The following is a 22321-nucleotide window of genomic DNA, read 5'->3' on the forward strand; positions in this document are numbered from 1 at the left end:
TTTAGACTGACATGGCCACATTTTAAAATGACACTTATAATAAGTAATAATAAAGTAAAATTATTTGGCCACCATCATTCAGCCGCCCCTCCGATTCACCATGCCCGCAGGTATGGTCCGAGTATACATCGGAGCGGGTAAGCTGGTGTTGGTGCCGCAGCAGGTTCATGCCCAGGCACAGACTGGGACGCAGCCGCGACCGGCCGTCCCTCGGAAGCCACTGTGCCTGCCAGCATGCGGGTCAGCACTGCCACTCCGGCTCCTGCGGAACTTCAGAACATGCCTTTGCCAACGCTACCTCATGGTTTTCACGCTGAGCGTCTCACCCTTACTCCTGTTGCACCTGGGGCCCTGGTGTCACATACACCGCCCAGGACCGGACTGAGACTCAGGGTGCCAGACTGGTGAATACCCTGTGGTATTGACATGGACACCATTGCTGAGAGTTGTCTCGGTCCAATTTCCGTTTTGCTCTTCTTCGATACCTGTGGGTTTAAAGAAAAAAGTGTCTACGGGTCTGGCTTCGACGTACGCTAACACTAATGTTAGCTAGTTGAGCAACACACCTTAGCTGAATTCTAACTGGCTAAAAACGCTACACTAAAATTGCGGCACTTAGGAGGAGTGTAACCATATGGATATAATATGACATGAAAACCAGGATATGGAGCATAATTTAACAAATACAAAATATATATACTTAGAAAAAATAATTTTAAAATGAAATTGACTTTTATAGTTATTTTAATTATTATAGTTTATTATAGATATGATAATATCAAGTTATATTAGGCCAGCAGAGAAGGCCTCTGGCTCTGCCGGTTTACAACTGACCAGTACCATACCTATTGGCTGACTGATTTTGTCCACTCTTTCGACTCACCCATTGTTGCCCGTTGCGCAGTACGAGTATTTATTTATAAAAATATGTCAATAAACCATTGATTGTTTACCCCAAAAATAAAACAACCCTGCTATCATTTTGGGTTCTTGCCAAAATGAAGTTTGTCCTTTTTCCCACACTGTACTGTCATGTCAAAACAATATGGCGGAGAGCATGTTTTGACGCGTCTGTTTTGGTGCTTCAAACGCTTACTTGCACGTAATCTGACTTTATTTTGGCACGCGACTTGGACCCGAACCGATTAAATAGCTACATTTTGATTAAGGTAAGAGTAAACGTCGCTGTACATCACGAAAATCAAACTAAATTAGTAATCACGTGGAGCACACACGGTAAGCCAACCCAGCTAGCAGGGTCCATCAACTAAACATGCGGATCACTGTCAAAAATAAACACCTTAGACCGGGTACAGCTGGTCCTTAGACCACTCATACATTGAGCATTGAAAACAACGATGCAATGCACGTGAAGGCAAAGTGAGCGAGCCAAGATTGGGTGTCTTGATCAACAGTTGTTCGCTGCTGCACACTTTAAATGTGCTTTTTGGCGAGGTTTCGTTTAACGTGATTCAGTCAAACATGCTTTGAAGATAAGCAGAACATGTTTTTTGATGAACCAGAAAAAATAGCAGCCATCATAAATTGTTTACATTTGACTCGAACGCGTTTAGGCCAGAACTGGAAAAATTCGAGTCGGATAAAGCCGTCCTGGCACCACTTCATTGAAGAAGCATCAATAATAATATCTTTATATTCAGTTATTTCGTTCATGCCTTTCTTCAAGTGTAAAGTGACCTCAAACAACTTATGTTGTCATTTGGAACCATATAAATGCAACTGAATTGAATGACTACACGATCAAGTAAAATACAACAACACCAATCATAATAAATACAGTAACTAGACAACAAAGATCATTAAGGGAATCGGCCTTGCAACATTGCACCCAACATATTGCTCAATGTCCGCTGGCATAGCTGGTCCCAAATGAGGACAAACGTTGTAGAAAATTGATGGATGCCTGCTAAAGGAAATGTATATAAAAATAAATAAATAAATACATAAATAAAGATTCCAATAAAAAAACAACAACACAAATGTGACTTTCAGTGGTTTATGAATCTACAGTTGAAACAAATTTACTCTAGTTTGAGATGCACCATGCCATTGTTGATTACAGTTAGACACCATATGTGACATCAATTACATTTTTTGCTGACAAAGCATTGCTCTCATTACAGATCATGCCTTCAGCCTGTGACTCTCAGATTGATGATATTGAGGATATGGTGTCTTCTAGTGACCCCACCCCTCATGAGAGGCTGTCAGCTAGGAGGAATATCATACCCAGGTCCAGGAAAAAAACAGACATTTTGAACAGCGAAGAGCTTCAAGCTGACAGGTATATTAAATGCACGGATTTATAATTGTTGAGGTTGTACTTTTTGTTGTTATTTTGTAGTGCATCTTTACTTTGTAGAGGATATTAGCATCTACTCTAAATGTCACATACAATATTGAGTAGCACCAAAAGATAAAATTCCACACTAAAGAAATTGATGTTAAAATAGAAATAAATGTTTGAATGACTTCAGTATTGATTTTGCATCGTCGTGCTTTACCCTGAAGCATCAATTAAATAAATTCACACACCTCATTTAGGGCAAACACATTAATACTTTGAATTCAAATCTTTATTGTAGCGCTACTACAGTAATCTGTAAACTAAAGTTGTGAAATATTTTTAAGTCAAAATGTACCCAAATTAATTGTTACCCACTGTTATATACATTCCATAGATTTTTATCTGTTAATATTTAGAATGAGATGTTTTAATTATGCTATTCAGAATGTTATACTGTGTAGCCTCTCTACTCATTATACTCTAATTGTCTTTCCAGTCTGATACCAGGGACTCAAAAAATCTGGATGAAAACATGGGGCTGCAGTCACAACAACTCAGATGGGGAATATATGGCTGGACAGCTTGCTGCCAGTGGATACAAAATGACGAGTAAGGAACTTTCTGTGGTCTCTATGTGTGTGTATTACAATTATGGGAAACCTCAACAAGTAATACAAATGGCAGAAGAAGAGCCTTTTTTAATTAAATCTACTCCCCTTAAAACTTCACAGGAGCCATTGCTTCCAACGGTTGCTAAAGCTTTTTTCAAGCCAACGGTTTTATATTGGAAATTAAAATTCCAGCAATTTCTGATGAGAAAAATAAAACAAATTATCAGCTCGGGAAATAGACCAAAGCGTCCTTATTTTAGATTTTAGCGGCTCCACTGTATATTTATGCATTATTTATTGAGCGTAATATGCACAAATACTCTACTTCAAATGCTAAATTTTCCTCTCCCCCGGCGTGCATGTTTTTCCATGTTCAAAATTCGAATACTAATACCTGCAAATTATTTGATAAATCTGAATTTATTTTGTTCAACCACATTTTTAGACGCTGTCTTACCTTGCGAACAGTTTCGGCTGTCAACACTTGGACTCAGTGATTCTGTATGAATACCTACATTCATCTTTTGAGCTGCAAGCTCACAGTGTTAACAGGTGTAATTTGACAGTGTAATTTTATGACTGTTGTTAGAAGCACGTGCTTATAGGTTGATACAAAAAGTAGGGGGTGGGGGGGTTACACACTCCTGAAATTACAGTACATCCGAATAGTAAACAAAACAACTTTTCAAGAAATACTTGATGTCAATGAACCACAAGAGGGCAGTGTTGCTCTGCCGGCCAGACATTTTCTCTGTGACGTTCCCACTGCCTGGTTTCTAAATGTTTTCCAGACATGTGTTATGTGCCAAAGCATGAGGGTGTAAGGTGCGGTTCTTTGGTACTGATCTGTGTGAAGGACTGCTGAAATAGGTAAATCTTTTTCAAAACGCGACATCTTTGACTGTCACTTGAGCATTTAAGACATGTTGGTAAAGGTCATTTTACTTACCATTAGACACTCCAAAATGCCCTTAGGTGTGTTTGTGAGTGTGGGTTCCATTTTGAGCTCTCACCTTTTTTCAATATATATGTTACCTTTGGGATGTTTTTAGAAAGCACAATGTCTCGTTCCATTGTTTTGCAGATGAAGTTCGGATCTACCTCCCGTTTAAAATAAATGACCCAGCCTCTGTCCAGGTTTTTTTATACTCCCTTAATGACATCCGGTCTTGGATGGAAAGAAACTTTCTCTCCTCAAACAAGCGAAACAGATATAATTTTATTTGGCCGACAAAATCTCCTGCATGGCTATGACAGTGCCATTGGTACTCTTACGTTTCTCTGTCATCCTTTTGCAACTAACCTTTGTTTTATTCTCGACAGTGATTTTAAATTTGACAAACAAATAAACTCGATAGTCAATACAAGTTTATTTCAACTGAGACCCTTATCAAAAGTAATGGCCTATCTCCCCACAAATGGCTTTGAAAAACTTACTCATACTTGTTTGTTTTAGCACGCCTAGACGACTGTAATTCTTTGTTTGTTGGTCTCAACCAGTCACCATTCCACTGTTTACACATTGTCCAAAACGGAGCTGCCTGTTTCCCGACTAGGAAAGAAAAAGTGTAGTCATATTAGTCCTGTCCTTGCATCCTTGCACTGGAACCCCATTAATTTTAGGATCCATTTTAAAGTTATTGTCTTTAAGTGCTTAAACGGTTTGTTACCATCATACCTGTCAGAGCTTGTTCAGCCTTGCATTACTACCAGGGCACTAAGGTCCTCTAACCAGTTGCTCCTGGAAGTTCCTCGGTCCAGGCTCGCTACTCATGGGGACCGACCTTTCTCTGTTCCCGCCCCAAAGCTGTGGAACAGCCTACCTTTCCAGGTTAGAGCTGCATAGTCTTACCATAGTTTTAAAATCCTGCTATGCAAGTAATCTTGGCTCTGTCTGTTTTACCTCCTTTAATTCTAACTCTGTCCTATATTCATTTTATTACTGTTTTTATTATTATATTTGTGCTTGATCATTTCTTCGTATTTTAGTAACTGTACAGCACCACGGACAGCCCTTTGAGGTTGTTGCTTAAATGTGCTTTATAAATAAACTTTGACTTGACTTGACTTGACTTGACTGGACACAAATGTGCCCTGCAATTTGCTCTCAAGTTCTCAACTAATTCAGGGTGTACTCTGCCTGCTGCCCAAAGACAGTTGCGATAGGCTTGGGCAAACCTGCGACCCTTGTGAGGACAAGCTGTTAAGGAAATGGCTGATGGATGGATCGATGCATGTAAAGATAGATAGTGGTCAGTGTGAACGAAACTGTTTTGTGGTTCTCAATGACTTCAAGAAGTGGGGTGCCTTGTACAATAGTTTTTATTTCATTACTGGTCTTGTTTTTTTTGGATATTGAAATTATTATTATTTGTTGTTGAAAGTGTTATAAAACATCATGCGGTTGACACATGCAAGGTAGCAAGTTTGTGAAGCAAGCTTGTGTTTTGCTAGCAAGCCAGATATGGATGTACTATGTTCCAGCTGAGGGTCTTTTTGCACTCTTAAGTGCATGTACTGTATGATCAATAACACACTCTTGCTTCCCTAGTAGAAGTTTTAAAATTGGAGGTGGGGGTATTTAATTATAGATTAAAAGAAAAGTTTAAATATGAAACAACAACCTGCCTTTTTCACATTTTGTTACAGATAAAAAACAACAACTAATTTTGACGAAAATAAATTAATCAATTTAGCGATTGCAGTTTCTGACAGAGGTTTTTGAAGTGTGGGGTGGCTGTCTGGCTGAGTTTTATATACTGTAACAATAGCAGGATGATCAGGCACAGTGATGATTTATTCCTCTGTCAGAAAGTTTTACTCACATGCACACACACACAAGAAATTCTAACTCTAAACCAATTTTTATTTTAGAAAGTGTTACATTTTTTATTTCATTTTAGCCTTGGAATATTATTAGAGGTTGTTTGTAACTCACACTGTTTAAACTGTGAATGCAGCAAATATTGGTTTGAGTTAATTAAAAAAAAAAAATGGTTTTGTTCCTACAACGGCGACCCAATCTGAATTTGTGAATCAGAATAGGCTGTAGTCTTTAGGGTAAGTTAACACAGTAGTAAAGTCATAATCAAGGTTAATTCTGTATTTATGTAGAAACAATGCAAGGCCACAATAAAAAAAAAGAGATAACCTATATTTAATGCTTTGCAACTTCCAACACAATGAAAGAGACTATAATGCAAGAACCTATGGGCTTAATGGCAAATTGTTCATGAGTACATGAATGAGTCAATGTAAATGACGTTCAGAGCTCTGCACAGTATTTACTTTTGATATGTTAGAGTATTTGAATGCTTTCTAACACTGGGTAGTATGAATTCTAAAATTGCCCTACTGTCAAGGTAGTTTGAGTCTATAATTAAATAAAAGTACAGTTTTTCAGAAAGTAGGTGCAGAGTTGTTTTCTATTTTCTCTCTCGTTCCTGTGCGGGAAATATCTGCCTTTCTCCCAATCTGATTACTGTACATTGCTTCTGTCGCTGTTTGAAGGTCCATTGCAAATAAAGGTGCAATTCAAGACAGTATAATGGAATACTCGCCTGGTAATGTGATCAAAAGTTGTTTTTATCGATAGAACTTTCTTTCTGCTCAGTTGGCTTTCACTACCTTCTGTATAACAATGTAATTCTTTTTTCTTCTTATTGTGTGTTTGTATATTTGTATGTGTCTTCACGAGGACACCCTATTTTGTGATACAGCTATTTTGCGCATAAGATATAGGGGATTACAATGGTTTACAAACACAATTTACTAGTTTGTGCAGCATAATAACTATGTGGGCACAGGGCACAAAAAGGCAGTCATTTATCGCTCGTTTCTGTTTTTCATTTGTTTTGTATTCATGGCCTAGAAGTTTTTTTTCTTTCTCTCATATAAATTTACTGTAATTATGACTTACAATATGTGTTCAATGTAGGTTAGACTGTTGGGATTCCCAAGCAGTTTGCCATGGCACATTAGTGTGCTGCGAGGGATGATCAGGTATTCCCTCTGGCAATTTATCTAATTTTACTTAATTGGGCTGAAAATTATTTACCGCTAATAATGTATTTATGGTCGTCATGTGGAGTAAAAAGGCACAACAATAAATTGCACTTTCACTCAATAGCAGAAAGTAATTAATTACTGATTTGTTCAATTGTAATTAAATGGTGAATCCACTTTGTTTCCATGATGAGGTAGGAATGTAACTACAGTATATCCAACTAGTTATTTTTTTAATGGCTACACACATAAAGATAATGAAAACATGTACTTGAAACTCCAAATTTTATGTTAGTTTTGACATTGACAAATTAAGGGTTCATGTGGTATGCCAAATTCAAAATTGGCCATCAACAGTTTTCTTTATTTTCTTTTTCTTTTTAATGCCGGAGATCCATGGCAGGGAAAGCTTGCAGTGAAGCTTTAAAGTTTGATTTCAAGAAATGTATGTGTGTTTGGTTGTGTGTTACAGTATATGAGTTTTGCCATGATGTGAAGGATGACAACAACTTGTCCGCCTGCTGATGAAGGTTGGCATTGTGTAATTAATGAACAGCTTCATTCTGATCATGCCATTGTCAGTTCTCTGTCAAGAGGCTTCTTGGTTGGTACTCTTTTATACAGTTAAGTAGTTTGAGGCTTCACCAATCATTGGGGAATATTATTTCTCTCTATTGTCTACCACTTTCTGCCATGTCTGCAGGGTAGTGATTAAGGAGTAGCAGCTCTCTGGTAAAGCTGGATTAGTTTGATTCCCGTTTCGTTCTCCTCGACAATCTTCTGTCTGTTGCTCTTTGTTGGTGTCTATTTTTTCTTTACCTCGTATTCTGAGAGGCTCCACCCTGTGCTCCCTGAGTGAGCATTGTTCGTTGAGATTGTCGGAAGGAGAAATTAATTGTCTGTCACGGACAGAATCGATATTGATTAAAATAAGGTTGATGTACTGTTGTTAGCGTTGAATTGAATGCAATGCAATTGCTCCAATGGTTTGAAATTCTCCAAGTCTTTGTAAAAGTAGAATAAAATAGAATATCAAGGGCAGGGGGATTTATTGTGTTTTACTGAACACAGGTACAGGATTCATAATTTTGGTGTTGTTTTTACAAGACAAATGAGAAGACGTCAACAGATCGATTCCGCAAAGAGAAATCAACAGTTTTAGACAAAGACCAAGCTATAAAAACATGACATCACCTTCTCTCCCTCCCGCACTCTCTCTCCGGCCTCTCTTTCTGTCGTACTCCCCCCTCCCCTAATTCTTTCATCCTTTCTCCAACTATGACATCACCCGGTGTGAAGCGTAGTAGCAGTTGTTTTATTGGCCTCTAGATGGCAGCCTTACGCCAAAGAGGGTGGAAACAGGATGAGGTCATGCATCCGAGTAGCATTCTTTGTAAACAACCTTTTCCTTTCTCATTCACAATTTTCAGATGTGTAACTTTTTGTACTCACTCAATGCGATTAAATCAAACACATTTTCTCTTTCTAATGGGACTGCAAAGGATAATGGTATTTGTTTTATATTGTCAACGTTTTTTGCATGGTCTTTTTAACTCATTCACTGCCAGCTCAATCAAAATGGATTTGATGTATATAGGAGTTATTCGTGGTAATGATTTATCTTATTCACTTCCAGCCCATTAAACCTAAAACTTTGACGATCGTTTAATGACAGTGAATGATTTAATTTAGCTAGAAGGAAAACATCATTCTCCATCAGCTGAGCTAATCAGTAATGACAGAAGTGTGTTGAAATAATAAATGAAATGTTCTAGTGTACGACAATTAAAATTCTCTCTTGATTCAACAAAATGGCAGATTTTAGAAGGCTGCTTTGCTTTCATTGTGTTTACATCTGCTCAACTGTCTGGACCTGTGTATGCTGGCCCACATGTCTACCATTTTTGACCCAAAGGGGGCACTGTTAATCTGCAATAGCACACTGGCAGTAATTGAGCTAGATGAAGGGCTGGAACAATGTGCCAGAAATTGACTTCATAGAAAGGCGTGTGCATAAATGCTCACATGCAATCCTACTTTCCCTCCCTGGCTCTGTCGCTGCCAGCCCGTCCTCACACAAAACACTTCAGTTATGAGTTTTACATAGCGGTTAGGCAAAATGACTCCCTTGTACACAGTGTCAGCCAAATAGGCTGCTCTTAGTTCCTTGTTTGGACAAAGGCAGTTGGAGGATATGGCTTCACGGGGGCAAAATGAAGTGTGTTTCTAACAAAAGGTTGAAACACAGTTCTGCAGGTATCAAACCAGGGATAAACATAATGTTTATTTTGTTTATTTGATTTTATTTCCTTTAGTTAATTGTTTGTACTAATGTCTCAATACAAAACATAACCGTTGCTCCTTGAACTGAAAAGCACTTGATGGTTCAGAAATTCCTTTTTTTGCACATGAAGGAAAATGTATATTTGCTTTTTAAAGTTTCATCCATCACATGCATTTTTTGAAATGTTCAAACTATATGTACTTTTTTTTCATAGAACGCTTGTTTTCAGCCGATCTTGCCGCTCAGAGTGATTGTATTACATCACTGTGGAGTATTCTCGCTTTTAGTGTGTGCAAACCTCATTCATTCATAAATTGGAGGGTGAGGTTTTTTCTTATTGGCTGACCGTGTGCTACGCAACATTACGCGCCGCCGTGTCACTGTGAGTGAAGCCTTAAAATGTTCTCGCTGACTCCACCTCTTACATTTACAAATTCACACACTTGGCTGTTCGATGGAAGCACACTTTCAGTTGTAGTGAGAAATCGGTCTATATAGCGCAATTGTGGGAGGTGATGTGTGTGTGCTTGTTGACAGCTGTCAGTTTGCAAGATCAGGCGGACTATTATGTGTGTGTGTGAAACACACACACACACAGTCTCACCGCTAACTCACTGCTATATTTGTCCGACAGTCCACGCCGCTTTCTCGATGAGGGGAAAATGGTGTGTTGGAAAGCGATGCAAGGAGAAGAGGAGAGGATGTCTCCACAGGGTAACGGATGAAGGGCGCAGCCGAAAGAGGCAGATAGAAAATTTAAAGCAACAGAAACAGACACTAGTGAAATTCACGTCTCACTATATGCTGCAGTAGCTCAAATGCTTTAAAGGTAATGATATGATAACAATAGACAACTGAACTAGACATTGGGTGCAATAAATGTAATGTATGCCTGCTTGTATAGCTAAATGCATACACTTAAATACTGCTTATCTCCACATCTGCACTCAGTTCTATTTATACTGTGACTCTAAAAGTGTAGCACAGACACATGACGGCTGGGGTGGCTGATAATATGTAAATATGGATATGGAAATTCATTCGTTGACAGGGTTAAACTATGTTGAATATTAAGGTTGTCACATAAACACATGGAATGCCTAATTATCGCTTACTGAGTTGCTGTGTTTAAATGTGACACATTTTTAGTCTCAAATAAACACTAAAGCACACATTGCGAATGATTTGCATATTTTACTCGGTGTAGAAAGATTAAAATGCAGATGCGCTTATTTAAGTCTTTTGTATGCTATGGCTTGCAGACTGGCTTGCAAACATTTTCCACTGCCTGAAATTCATCTAAAGCCTACAAATGGACCATAAGTCCAGGCAGTCAAGTATGACCATTTAGAAACCAGGAAATTGGAGTGATTCAAGACCTGTGTGTGCATGCATGCGTGTGCGTGTCCGGGTGATCCTACAAGGTGACCCTCATGTATGCAGCACCCAGGAACCTTTTAGAAGCAATGGGATTAGGTAACCCAGCCTGGCCTGCTTTTAAAATTCCCTCGAGAGAAATAGGGATAGAGAACAGAGGAGCGTGGGATTGCACGAGGAAAGGAGGGATCATCGCTCAATCTTTTCTATTGATTACTCTGAGGAAAGGAATTTTGACCACATCGAACATGTAATGAAAACTGCCACTGTTGAAATCACAAGACAAGAAAACATTGTGACTCTTTCGCTTTGTTTACATGACAACAGCGGTGCCTTGAAACTTATCTTAAACAGAAAGTTTTTGATTGCCATTTACTGATTTAAATTACATTTACTCCTCTGCTATTTTGCCCAAGAGTGAACCTTACAGTGAACCTTCGCTATTTACAAAGGCGAGGGACCATGCTCCTTAAAAATGTTTAGAATTGCATACATTAATAGTTTAAACCCTTAGCACTGTATATTCAACTTTAATTTTAGCACACTTTGACAACAACTGCAGTTTTTTTTAACCTAGTATACAGTTTGCTGTACTCACCTTTTGCCTACTTTATTGTTCTTCTGTCTGCCACTATTAAATATTTTTAGAATTCATTTTCTATCTATTATTTCATTGATTAATTGGATAATGGTATACAGTTAAATTCTCACATAAGTATTTAGTATTGTATAGTGAAATAATACACATCGATTACAGTAAGCAATGCCACATGAGAAGGATTGATGATGCACTGTACTCGGCACATGTTTTGAAACTGATTCAGTTACTGGCTTGGTCATTATTTTCCAAAGTAAAAACAGATGTTTGCAAAGCTCTTATTTTGGTTACCGTATTTCTCCATTTACAAATAGAGTTTTTTCCCCTCATTTTCAACCTCCATCTTAGGGGATGTCAACTTATAACGCCATAGCTCAATACAGACCAATTTTTTTCCACTTGTCTGTGTTTTGAATAACATTAATTTAAATGTGACATGAGTAATACTGTGTTTGCACAAAACATTGCAAAACTGCACTTTCGTCAAGCACCGCCTAATTGCCTTTGTTCAGCAAATCATTTCTATATATATATATATATATATATATATATATATATATATATATATATATATATATATATATATATATATATATATATATATATATATATAAATAAATATATATATATACACACAGACAGACAGTTGAGCAGATGTAAACTCAATGAAAGGAAAGCAGCCTTCTAAAATCTGCCATTTTGTTGAATCAAGAGAGAATTTTAATTATCGCACACTGTTACATTTCATTTATTATTTTAACACACTTCTGTGATTACTGATTAGCTCAACTGATGGAGAATGATGTTTTTCTTGTAGCTAAATTAAATCATTCACTGTCATTGATGACAATTGTCAAAGTTTTAGGTTTAGTGGGCTGGCAGTGAATAAGATAAATCATTTCCACAAATAACTCCTATATACATCAAATCCATTTTGATGTCCGTATATATATATATATATATATATATATATATATATATATATATATATATATATATATATATATATATATATATATATATATATACACACACACACACACACAGTAGCAATGAGGACCATTTTGGGCCATCACATTCATTTAGTTGTATTTACGTGTTTTAGAAGTTGGCTACATCCTCATCTTGAGAGCCTGACTTTTTGACAGTCATTTGGAAAAGAACCAGACAGGTCAATATTCTTTGTTATTTTCTTTGCAAGGTTGCCATTTTGTCTCTCCTTTGAAATAATTAGCTTGTTTGGTCCATTAAAAGCTAACCCTTTTGGTCCCTCTTTCTAATAATTTGTTCTCTTCTTTGTTTTGCCTGTCATCTCAGTTCAACAAGAAAAAATGTGTAATTTCTCTTATGAAGAAATTAACGCTTGAAAGACATTAGCAATTAGTGTGACATGAGGCTGATGCTGTGGGGGTGAGTGAGAGTGAAGCCAAAGAAATTCTGAATGAGGTCTTCAAAGGCATGCAACAAATGTTGTTTTTTTTTTTTTTGAACTCCCCCCTACCCTTAAGTTTTTGTATAGTTTTGGAAGATGACCCCTACTTTTTCTCATAAGATTCAATTTTCAGACATCCGTGGCATTATTTGCTAACCACCAGCTGAAATAGAAAGCAAAGTGTACATGTTCACTTAATGCCACCTGTTGAAGAGGAAGAACTTGCTACATGTGATTGAACATGGTTTGGGCTTACTGGTTCATGTGATGTGTGAAGGGCTATGAAAAAAATGTATAGCTGTCGGGAAGGTTCGAGAATTCAAGTGTTTTTCAGTATGAGCGTACTGGTGTGTGTATGGGCATGTCATTGGTTTTGTAATAAATTAATTCAGCACATCCCCGTCTAATCTTTCCTTCATACATACAAATGAATTGGCTATGTGTTAGATTTCCATGTGAGAGCACAGATATTAGATAAAGTGGATTTAAAAGCTGTGAATGATTCGGGCAGTGGGTTTAATTTGAATGGGCATCGGACAAAGTAACCTTGATCACCAAGCAGAAAAAAAGTGATTGGAGGCATTGGCAGGACCTTGCTTGACCAAAAAAAAAAAAGTTGCTGCATGAATATATAGTAAGTATCTCATTATATGTGTGTGTGTGTGTGTGTGTGTGTGTTAAGTTTCATAATTTGTCAACTGGCCAAGCTGTTGACAAGTAATAATTGAGCTTGTTTTTGTGTGTGTATGTTTACACTGGAACGTGTATGCTTTCATTCCTGTCCACCATTTCTAATTCATATTGGGATGAGACTGAAATTCAAAATGCAGGCTTATCATGGCTGAACTGCACTGGGCACACTTATTGTTCCATCAAATACAGAAACGTTCAGGCTTCAAATTTTGTATTGCTCTTGTACTACCTACTGTAGGTTTCCACTATGGCTTTGTTTCCATATAATCTTATAAAATTGGAGAAACAGTTTTTCTCATGATGATTACATGACTCATCTGAGGTACAAACAATTTTATTGTGTAAAGCAATCACCATGCATGCGGACAATAATTCGCTGCTCATGATGCTGGTGTTAGCCAAGTCCCCTCATCCTGTTTAAGCTAGTATGTGCATATAACATCTGCACTGGTAGCCTTGCAGGGTTTATATGGCCATATTTTACAAGAATATATTTTTTGAATGCCACAAACAGTGTTGTTTATAATAGTGAAACCTTAATCTAGTTGAATGTGCAATATCTAAACAAAGTTAAAACTGGATTTTAAAATAATGTGTGTTTCACTAGCTCAGTCTAGCGTAGCACAAACATACACAATATCATTATGCAGTGGATTAAGAAAATACAGGCCTGTTCAAAAGTCCAGTTTTGTGATTTAAAATACGTTTGAAAAAAATACACAAGGAGTCTCCCAAATGTCAATGAGGAATTGTGTTACCTTCTAATTGAAGCAAGGTAGAATTTTTTTTGCCCACAATTCCTTAATACATGGTACTTCACATAATAATGCATGGGCTCTCACTATGGCACTTTGTTGCTGGTCTGCTGCAACTTGCAGTGTCAAAAAAGTAATCATATTTGTGTGGTCTTGCATAGTTCAAAGAAAAGTCTCGCTTTTAGATCAACTTTGTTTACAACAGTTCTCTTGTAGTTTGCCATACAACCAAGGTGGCTTTACAGCTGTCACTGCCTTCACTTTGGGGTTGGGAGCGAGCAACTTTTCATCAGCAGTGGCTTGAAGCGTTGCTTACAGCAGTAAATGAGCTGAGTGGAACAGATGACAGCAGGACCCCCGCTGGGCTGTTTGAATGACAGAATGAGTGCTTGCTTATAACATGGCACAGTGAGCCAAATTTGAGGTAGGATGCCCTTTTATAGGTAAATGGATTAGTGTAACATCAGTCCTTCGAATTTGAAGTGTCTGAAAATACATTAAATGCTATCGGTCTCTTGAAGACGCGGAGTGATGCTTTCTTTTTAAAGAATCACTCACAGCATGAGCGGCACGGCCTTATTTATTTCCTGGCCACATTAAAGAAATTCATATGTGTACAAATAACAGATTAGCATATGAAAAGACAGTGACGGACCATTGAATAATTTTGATGCCATCTGCTTTCATTGGAATTTGTTAGTAATGATGAGTTCCTGTGTATTTGGTTGTTTGTTGAGGTACGCGAATGTGTATGTACTTGCGATGAGAACATTCTCTTCCCACTCTGCGTTTGCATTTTATCCTGTTATGATTCCATGTACTGTGAACTGCTACATTTATTATTTAATATGGAAAACAGTTCAAATTGTTTCATTTTGTAATGATTTATTTATTTGGAGGCAAATTTTCAGGGATATGACCATGTCTGCACCATCTACTTACTACTAATGTATTCATGCTCAGATACATGGAAGCGCTCACACAAGCACTCATATACAGTATGCTTTATATTCCATAGCTGGTTTATTAGATGTTCTCTACATCGCATATATCAGTTGAGACTCTTTGAGGTATGTTAAGAATCTTCTGGATAGTCGATGGATATTTCTATTGAAATGTGTTTACTCATGTTAAAATGATGTACATTACTTATGTGGTGTTAGACTGGCTGTATTGGTGCATACAAACTTCGGTGTTTTAAATGAGCTCCAATTAACTCAACTCAAACACACACTTTAAAATTAACCTGGCATGTTTTTTTTTTGTTTTTTTTTTCATGTGGCTAATGAACTGCAGCTGTCTATCACCCTTACAGTATCATGAAAAAGAATAATGGTGCTTTTTCTACTAATTGTAAACAAATAAAACTCGTGATTTGGATGTTGATACTGATGTAAATTCTAGGAATTCTTTTACTGTTGCTTTATAGATTACCTAGGTTTTAACTACTTATTTTTTAACAGCTTTAACTTCAGCCACTTGGGCCAGAGAAATAAAGAATAGGTGTGTAAGCACCGTCATTGTGTGGATGTTAGATTAATTAATTGGCAGGCATTTGCAACATGTATTTTACTCTAGAGCTGCAACTAGGGATTTGGTACGTCTCGGATTTGAATTGGTTCTGTTCCAATTTTCGCAACTTGGGAATGAAAACATTTAATAAAAAACAGGATTTTATGTAAAATTGTGAAGAAAAAGAACTGAAGTGTGGAATTTTTGATCGTTGCCTTCCGAAATAAACAAGAATGTTTGATTTTTTAATGTATTATTTGCTTGTTCTTTGTCTTTTTACAACAAATGACTTTTAGTTCTATGAATTTGCTGGAAAATACATTTCCAAATTACAGAACAGCCACTTCATTGAGAATGCTTATAATTCCAAGATTTTTTATTTATTTATTTATTTTAACAATAGCCGAACAAAGACAGAACACGTGCGCTTTTCTTGGTGATGCACAAGGAAAAACAGAGGCAGTAAACTTGTGTGTGTTGGCATGATTTGAGCAAGAGCAGCCATTCTAATCATCTGCTTTTCTGCCAACATCCACATTCTGTCTACCACTATGTGCTAAGCACTTGGGCCAGAATCTAGTATAGAGGGTTGGAGGCTGTAATTAAGGGCTTTGCAATGTTGATTTCAAATGCATCAAGCCAAACCTAGATCATGTCGTATGTTCAGGGCAAAAGAAAAAAAAATAGCACATTATAGTGATTATTTCTCATGTGCTAAATTTGAGCTGTGTGCAGATGAAGCGATGTGCGTGTGTCAAGGATACATTTTTGCCAACTCAAGAAGGTGGTCCACTGTCATGCTTTTCTGCAAAATGTTTTTTTTTTTCTTAGAGTAATTTAGCACAACAAACTGTTCCACATTTTTTTGTGGATAATATACACTAGGAGACATTTAGCACATTTACCTCAAATCCGTATCACAATGTATACGTAAAGTTTAAGTTTTCCCTTTACTTTCTCCAAACTGTTTCAGAAAGACTTCAAGGTTTTCAGATACTTGCGAAATCTTTCGCAAGAATTTACAGCAGATTTTGCAATAGTGGCTACATCAACAAATCTCTCCATTTCATTTGTCTCAGTAGCTTTATCTTTTGACTAAATTTCCATCCTGACTCTAACTTTATTTGACTTTTTCCCCCTACAGTCAAATTGTATCTCTCAGCTGACTCACCTTTGCGTCCTGCTGCTGCCTTTGTTTGTGCATCGCCTGTCTATTTATTTTGTGAGATTATACTGTTATAGTCTCTGCCATATTTCATGGTTTCTCATTCTTGATTATCATCTCATCAAATATATTTTACACGGTTTGGTTTAGTCTGACAAGTCATTGCATTTTGGAAAGTGTCAGAGGAGGAATGCAAATGAGTCAGGGGATTTCGCGATGAGCTGGCTTCAAATCCACAATATCATATGGCCATGTTATGGGCCTCTGCCTTGGAAGCCACTAGGATGCCCCGTGTGCTCGGTGCGTCAGGAAAAATAAAAGCGCTCTACATCTGGGCTATTTGCATAACATTTGCATTTGAACCCCAACTGGCTGTTTTTGGAATGCCAAGAGGCTAAATTCAGTATTTATTACTCAGGCCCATGACTAGTTTCACATTTTTGTGGCATTTGCATCTGATTTGCATGTCCCTCAGCCTGGTTATGGGAATATGGGGCCAGATGACCTAAATTGTTTCAATTCCACATTGAAATGAGGAAGGAGTGGTAGATGAAGGCTTCATATCACTAATAATCGAATTAAGCTACTTAACATATGAAGGCATAAACATTGGAAGGGTTATTAGCAGCGTTAACAAGCCAAAGAAAATTGCTTTTTAACGAAATTCTTATTCCAGGGGGATGTGTAACATTGTACATATATGTGTGTGTGTGTGTGTGTGTGTGTGTGTGGTCTACATATTGAACAATGTGTACAGATTTTGTACTCTTAAATTTGAGTAGAAACTTGTCCTCGCCTCTCTTGTCCTTGTCTCTCTTTTTTGTCTAGTTTACTCAGATTGGGCAGCTAAGATATAATGCATGGACTTTTGCCATTGTGTATTTTAAGTCTTTGAAACAATAACTCCAATAGGTTGGTATTACATTTTTAAGGTATGTTCTTGTATAGTACAGAATAAACCTCTTCATGTTCTCGTCAATGACTGTGGACAGTACCTCTCAACTATCACGCCCATTTTTATTCAGTTCTACACTTTAGCCCCACCTGCCACAATTCATCAAGGACAGGTGAGCTTTTACATACAGGTGGCCTCTACATTGCTCTCTGCCTTTTTCTCCAGGGTTCAAACCTAGAAAAAAAGCAAGAAAACACAGGCACACCTGCATGGTTTTTTTTCCTCAATCTATTCAAGCCATTTTATATTTGTGGCAAGCTGATGTACAACTTTTTTCTTTTCACATACACTTTTTTTTACACACACGCACGCACACGCACGCAGGCTTGCATACTCATTGCTCAATGAAAGTGCCATCACTAAGGGCGAATGACAAACATAATCACAATTGTCATAATAATCATTATTGAACCCAATGTCTGATTGATATTATTTGGGGAACTGGCTGTGGTCTGAATGACTTTGACAGTTGGATATTAGTTTTCGAAAGACACCCTCTGCTTTTTCACCGTGTAAACAATAATTATCTAATGTGTTCTCAACTAAAAAACAAACAAAAAAAACAAACAAAAAACATGACTATAATACCTGGGTATATTTAGGATGCTTTTTATGCCCGCGGTGTGTGTGTGAATGAAGTAATCAGTTCCAAACAATCAGCTTTTTAAATATCATTCAGCTAACAAATCATTATAGACGTCCCTAATTTGGATTTGTGTGTATTCATGATTATTTACTGTTGACTGAATTTGTGTGTAGAGTAAGAATTTTGCTTTGTTGGTGGATTATTCTACTTTTATTTTTCTACTTTTATTTAGAAATGCTAACTTTAACAAAATAAAAAAAAACTTGAACTTACAAAACAAGCCCCTTGTATGAAAATAAATTTCAGTCACAAATGTTTGTTGTTTATCACCTTTGATTCAAATTTCTTACTATTTGCTTTTATTTTATTTACTCAAAAGTCTGTCTGTAACTGATTACATATCCCCCAAAATAACATTTTTATTGGGCTAAAAAAGTTATAAAAAATTTGACATAATACGTGGGAATGCACCTTATCCTGGTGTGCCTCCGAGTCCAATGTGCCCTATATTAAGATATTTCCAAAAATAGACCTGTTCATTCAGACTGCATCTTAAAATGCGGTGCACATTATGGGCCAAAAAATATGGTCAATCGTTGACTTCAACCGTTACATATCTGTCTCTTTATAGTAATTGGTCAGGGCTGATCTGATTTCATTTTCCCTCTCTGAGGCCGAATGTCAGATTCATGTTCATGACGAGCACACATAATTTTGCTGCGATGTGTGGTAAAAGTGAAATCACTAGTAAATGACTCTGTCTATCAGTAATCTTCCTCTTGCCCAGACACACTGACTTCCTTGCCCTTGACTCCTAACAATCCCCCTCACTGTGTGGAACATCTTTTCATACTTGCACTGATGACCATAATGGCTTTCTGTCTGGGCTGCAGACTAGCCATTGGCCCCAATTAGAGCTTGACCGGAGGCTTCGTATCATCGTCTCCATGCAAGGTGAGATGTGTAATGGCCCAAAATCTTTTCAGAAGCAGTTTCCATCCCTTGCATGTCTGCTGTTCGATATTTCACCGGTAATACAGATTTAAAATCACATTGGACCCATTATCACATTTTTTTATCACTACCCCTGGACTCTTTCCATTTTGTGGCCCATATATGCTGTACAAATACTTTCTTTATCTTAATGTCCTTTAACATGGACAAACATATTAAGTAACTTTACTGAGTGTTTTTGCAGACTTTCTACTGTTTTTCCGTGAGCTGGGACATCTTTGTGGAACCCAGGTGTACCCATGGCAGCCAAATTAGTACTTGGCTTGACCCATAGCATTCATCATTCCTTTTCCTCTCAAAGCATTGCTCACATGTTTTACTGAATTAACATACTTAATCAACTGTTGTTATGTTTGTACATATTGCTGTAATTTTACATGGCAACATCTAAGGTTGAATGCAGTTCGTTTAGGAGACTTAGGTCGACATCTGAATTGGTCGGATTTTCAAACAAAGCATAGAATGCTAATGCATCAAAAACAATAATAAGGTCCTCAGTAATTAAATAAATGAAAAAAAAGGAAGGCCAAACCTCATGTGCATTGGATTGTTTGCCTTTTTGAACGCCCTGGGTGATTGGCTTCAAGTTAAAGCCTGTTTTGTGGATAGGAATAGACCCCGCCAATTATCTGCAACAATGCATCCACTTTTTTTTTTTGGATTGATTGATTGATTCTTTCTTTTTCTTTAGCATAAATTAGCACCTCACTGCACAGCGTCATGGATTTGCCCCTGCATCCGGCTTATGTGTAAAGTTTACGTGTTCTTCCCCATGAATGCATGGGTTTTTTACTGGGTTCTCCCACATTTCAAAAACATGCGTTGTAGGTATATTTGGCACTTGTCCTTATGTGTGTTTTGTGAGTATGTATAGTTTTCTGTCTTTTTGTATCCTATGATTAGCTGGCAACCAGTTTGGGCTGTATCCCGCCTACTATGCGAAGAAAGCTGGGATAGGCTCCAGCACGCCAGCGAACCTCGTCAGGGTAAACACTGAATATGATGGAAGAATCGGTCATGGATGAAAATGAATATTGGCCACAAATACGATGCCTCTTTATACACTAATCGATATGAGCCCTGACAGATTGTTTTTTTCTCTAGTCAAACTATATAAACAATATAGACGATATATAAATATGTCACATTGAGAAGAGTGGGCCTGAATACTGAACTGAGCGTATCAGTTGGTGTGGTTTAAATTTAAAAACCAACCACTTCAACATGTAGCGGTAAACATGATTTTGGTGACTAAGAGAGAAGTTGAGAATTGACACTGAGAACCTTTTAGCAGCAACCTAGTTTTCCACATGTGATACAGCTGGTGTAAAAATGTATAGCTTACTATGAACTTGGTGATCCTTTTTACTTTTTTATTCAGCCTCTCAGCTTTACCAACTGTTATTCCCTTTTGCTCCATTGACTACAAGCCCCCCATTTTTTGGACACTCCCTCCCCAACTGCTGCCCACTTTCCCTGTTTGATGTTGCTTCTCCTCCTCATCAGATGTAATGGACTCACAGTTTGTTGATCAAAACTAAAGACAATCCCAAGTGGATGGTTGTTTTTAAAATGCTAATTCAGTAGGATGTATCTCTGGTATACTCCCTACTGTGCTCAACTAGGGGTCCATTCCAGCTTCCGAGTACACAGTGATGCACCGTGACATTTGCTCACCCAGCTATGTACTGTACAGTATGTCTCTCAGAAGACATGCAAGATTGAGCATTGGCACTGTGTTTTTTGCTATACTCTGTGGTGATCCTTCTTACCAGTTTCAGCATTGCCCATACGATTGATAGCTGGTCACATTATCCCCGACGCCGCTAGACTTTAGCAGGTATAATGGAAATGGCTTTCTAATTTCTTTTAAATCTTCAGCCCCAACTGAGATTCCACACGTGACACAACTTGAGGCATGTTATCAGATTTTGCGCTCCTCCCTTTGGAGCTGGAATGGCCTTAGGGTCTGTATGCAATAGCTGCTTTTTGTACCATCCATTGACCTCATTTTTTTTAACATCTCTCTAAAGGGCTTATTGTTGCATGATAGAGCTGGATGATTAACCTCTTCGCTGATATTGCAATATTTTTGGTCAAATTACAAAATCTATTTCTTTGTCTCCATATTTTTGTAAAGTCTAATGATCACAGAACAAGTTGATGGTCATTGTGGCTCTGTATTATACTGTATGTTTGTTTATATCATCTCTGTAGTGTATATGTACTACTACTAAACTTACAGAAAAAGCTCTACTCATTTGTACATCACTTACATAACCTTTATGAATTGTTTTTCATTGATTAATAGTATCGGAAGCAAATATAGACAGTAAAACATCCATCCATCCTTTATACCTGCTTATACTCACTAGGGTCGCTGGGTAGCTGTTGCCTATCCCAGCTGTCTACGGGCAGTAGGTGGGGGACACCCAGAACTGATTGCCAACCAAATGCTTTCACCGAGCTGTGACAGTAAAACATTATTATCACCAGAACCTGTGTTGCTATAACTAAATGGCATGTGTGTGATTTTGAACAAATGACTGACAGCTGAAAGAGCATCTTTTGTGCCCTGTGTGTGTGTATTCAGTGTCCCTCTAATGACAGTTGATTACATTATCATCCATGCCTGAGTGGCTGCTCACCCTGCTAGACGGATAGACCAACCGCCAAGCCCCCAGGCTCCTGTGTGTGTGTTTGTGTGAGCGTGTGCGTGTGCCTCTATTTGTGTATGACTTGATTGGAGGTGAAACTCAAAAATCCTCTAAGGCCTATACAAATTTGCCACGTCATTAAGGCAAATGTGCGCACACACACAATACACATGGTCCATATAGTGTACATTTAAGAATACACTCACTGAATATAATCTGTTTTGTGATTAAAAAAAAAAGATGTAATTTTTTGTAATAGTTTCTTACATGCAATAAAATGAGGTAAATTCTACATCTTTGCCATTTTCCTCCCACATCAATCCATTTGTTCATATGCAAAGTTGTAAGTACACCTTGCATCGAAGTAGT

At 37.6% G+C, this 22321-nt stretch overlaps 1 protein-coding gene across 1 annotated transcript in view; it reads left to right on the forward strand.

The window, feature by feature from the left end:
- Positions 1 to 1033: 1033 nt before the first annotated feature.
- The window catches only part of LOC148426809 (threonylcarbamoyladenosine tRNA methylthiotransferase-like), a 200824-nt gene continuing 179536 nt past the window's right edge, over positions 1034 to 22321 (forward strand). Inside the window, exons 1-3 of the mRNA XM_088410634.1 lie at positions 1034 to 1169; positions 2145 to 2305; positions 2805 to 2917. Of these exons, the coding sequence (XP_088266760.1) occupies positions 2148 to 2305; positions 2805 to 2917 (271 nt within the window). The 5' untranslated portion in view covers positions 1034 to 1169; positions 2145 to 2147. The remainder of the gene's footprint in view (positions 1170 to 2144; positions 2306 to 2804; positions 2918 to 22321) is intronic.

The sequence above is a fragment of the Hippichthys cyanospilos genome, chromosome 3, assembly GCF_059441005.1.
Source record: "Hippichthys cyanospilos isolate Australia breed blue-spotted pipefish chromosome 3, RoL_Hcya_1.0, whole genome shotgun sequence".
NCBI classification, from domain to species: Eukaryota; Metazoa; Chordata; class Actinopteri; order Syngnathiformes; family Syngnathidae; genus Hippichthys; species Hippichthys cyanospilos.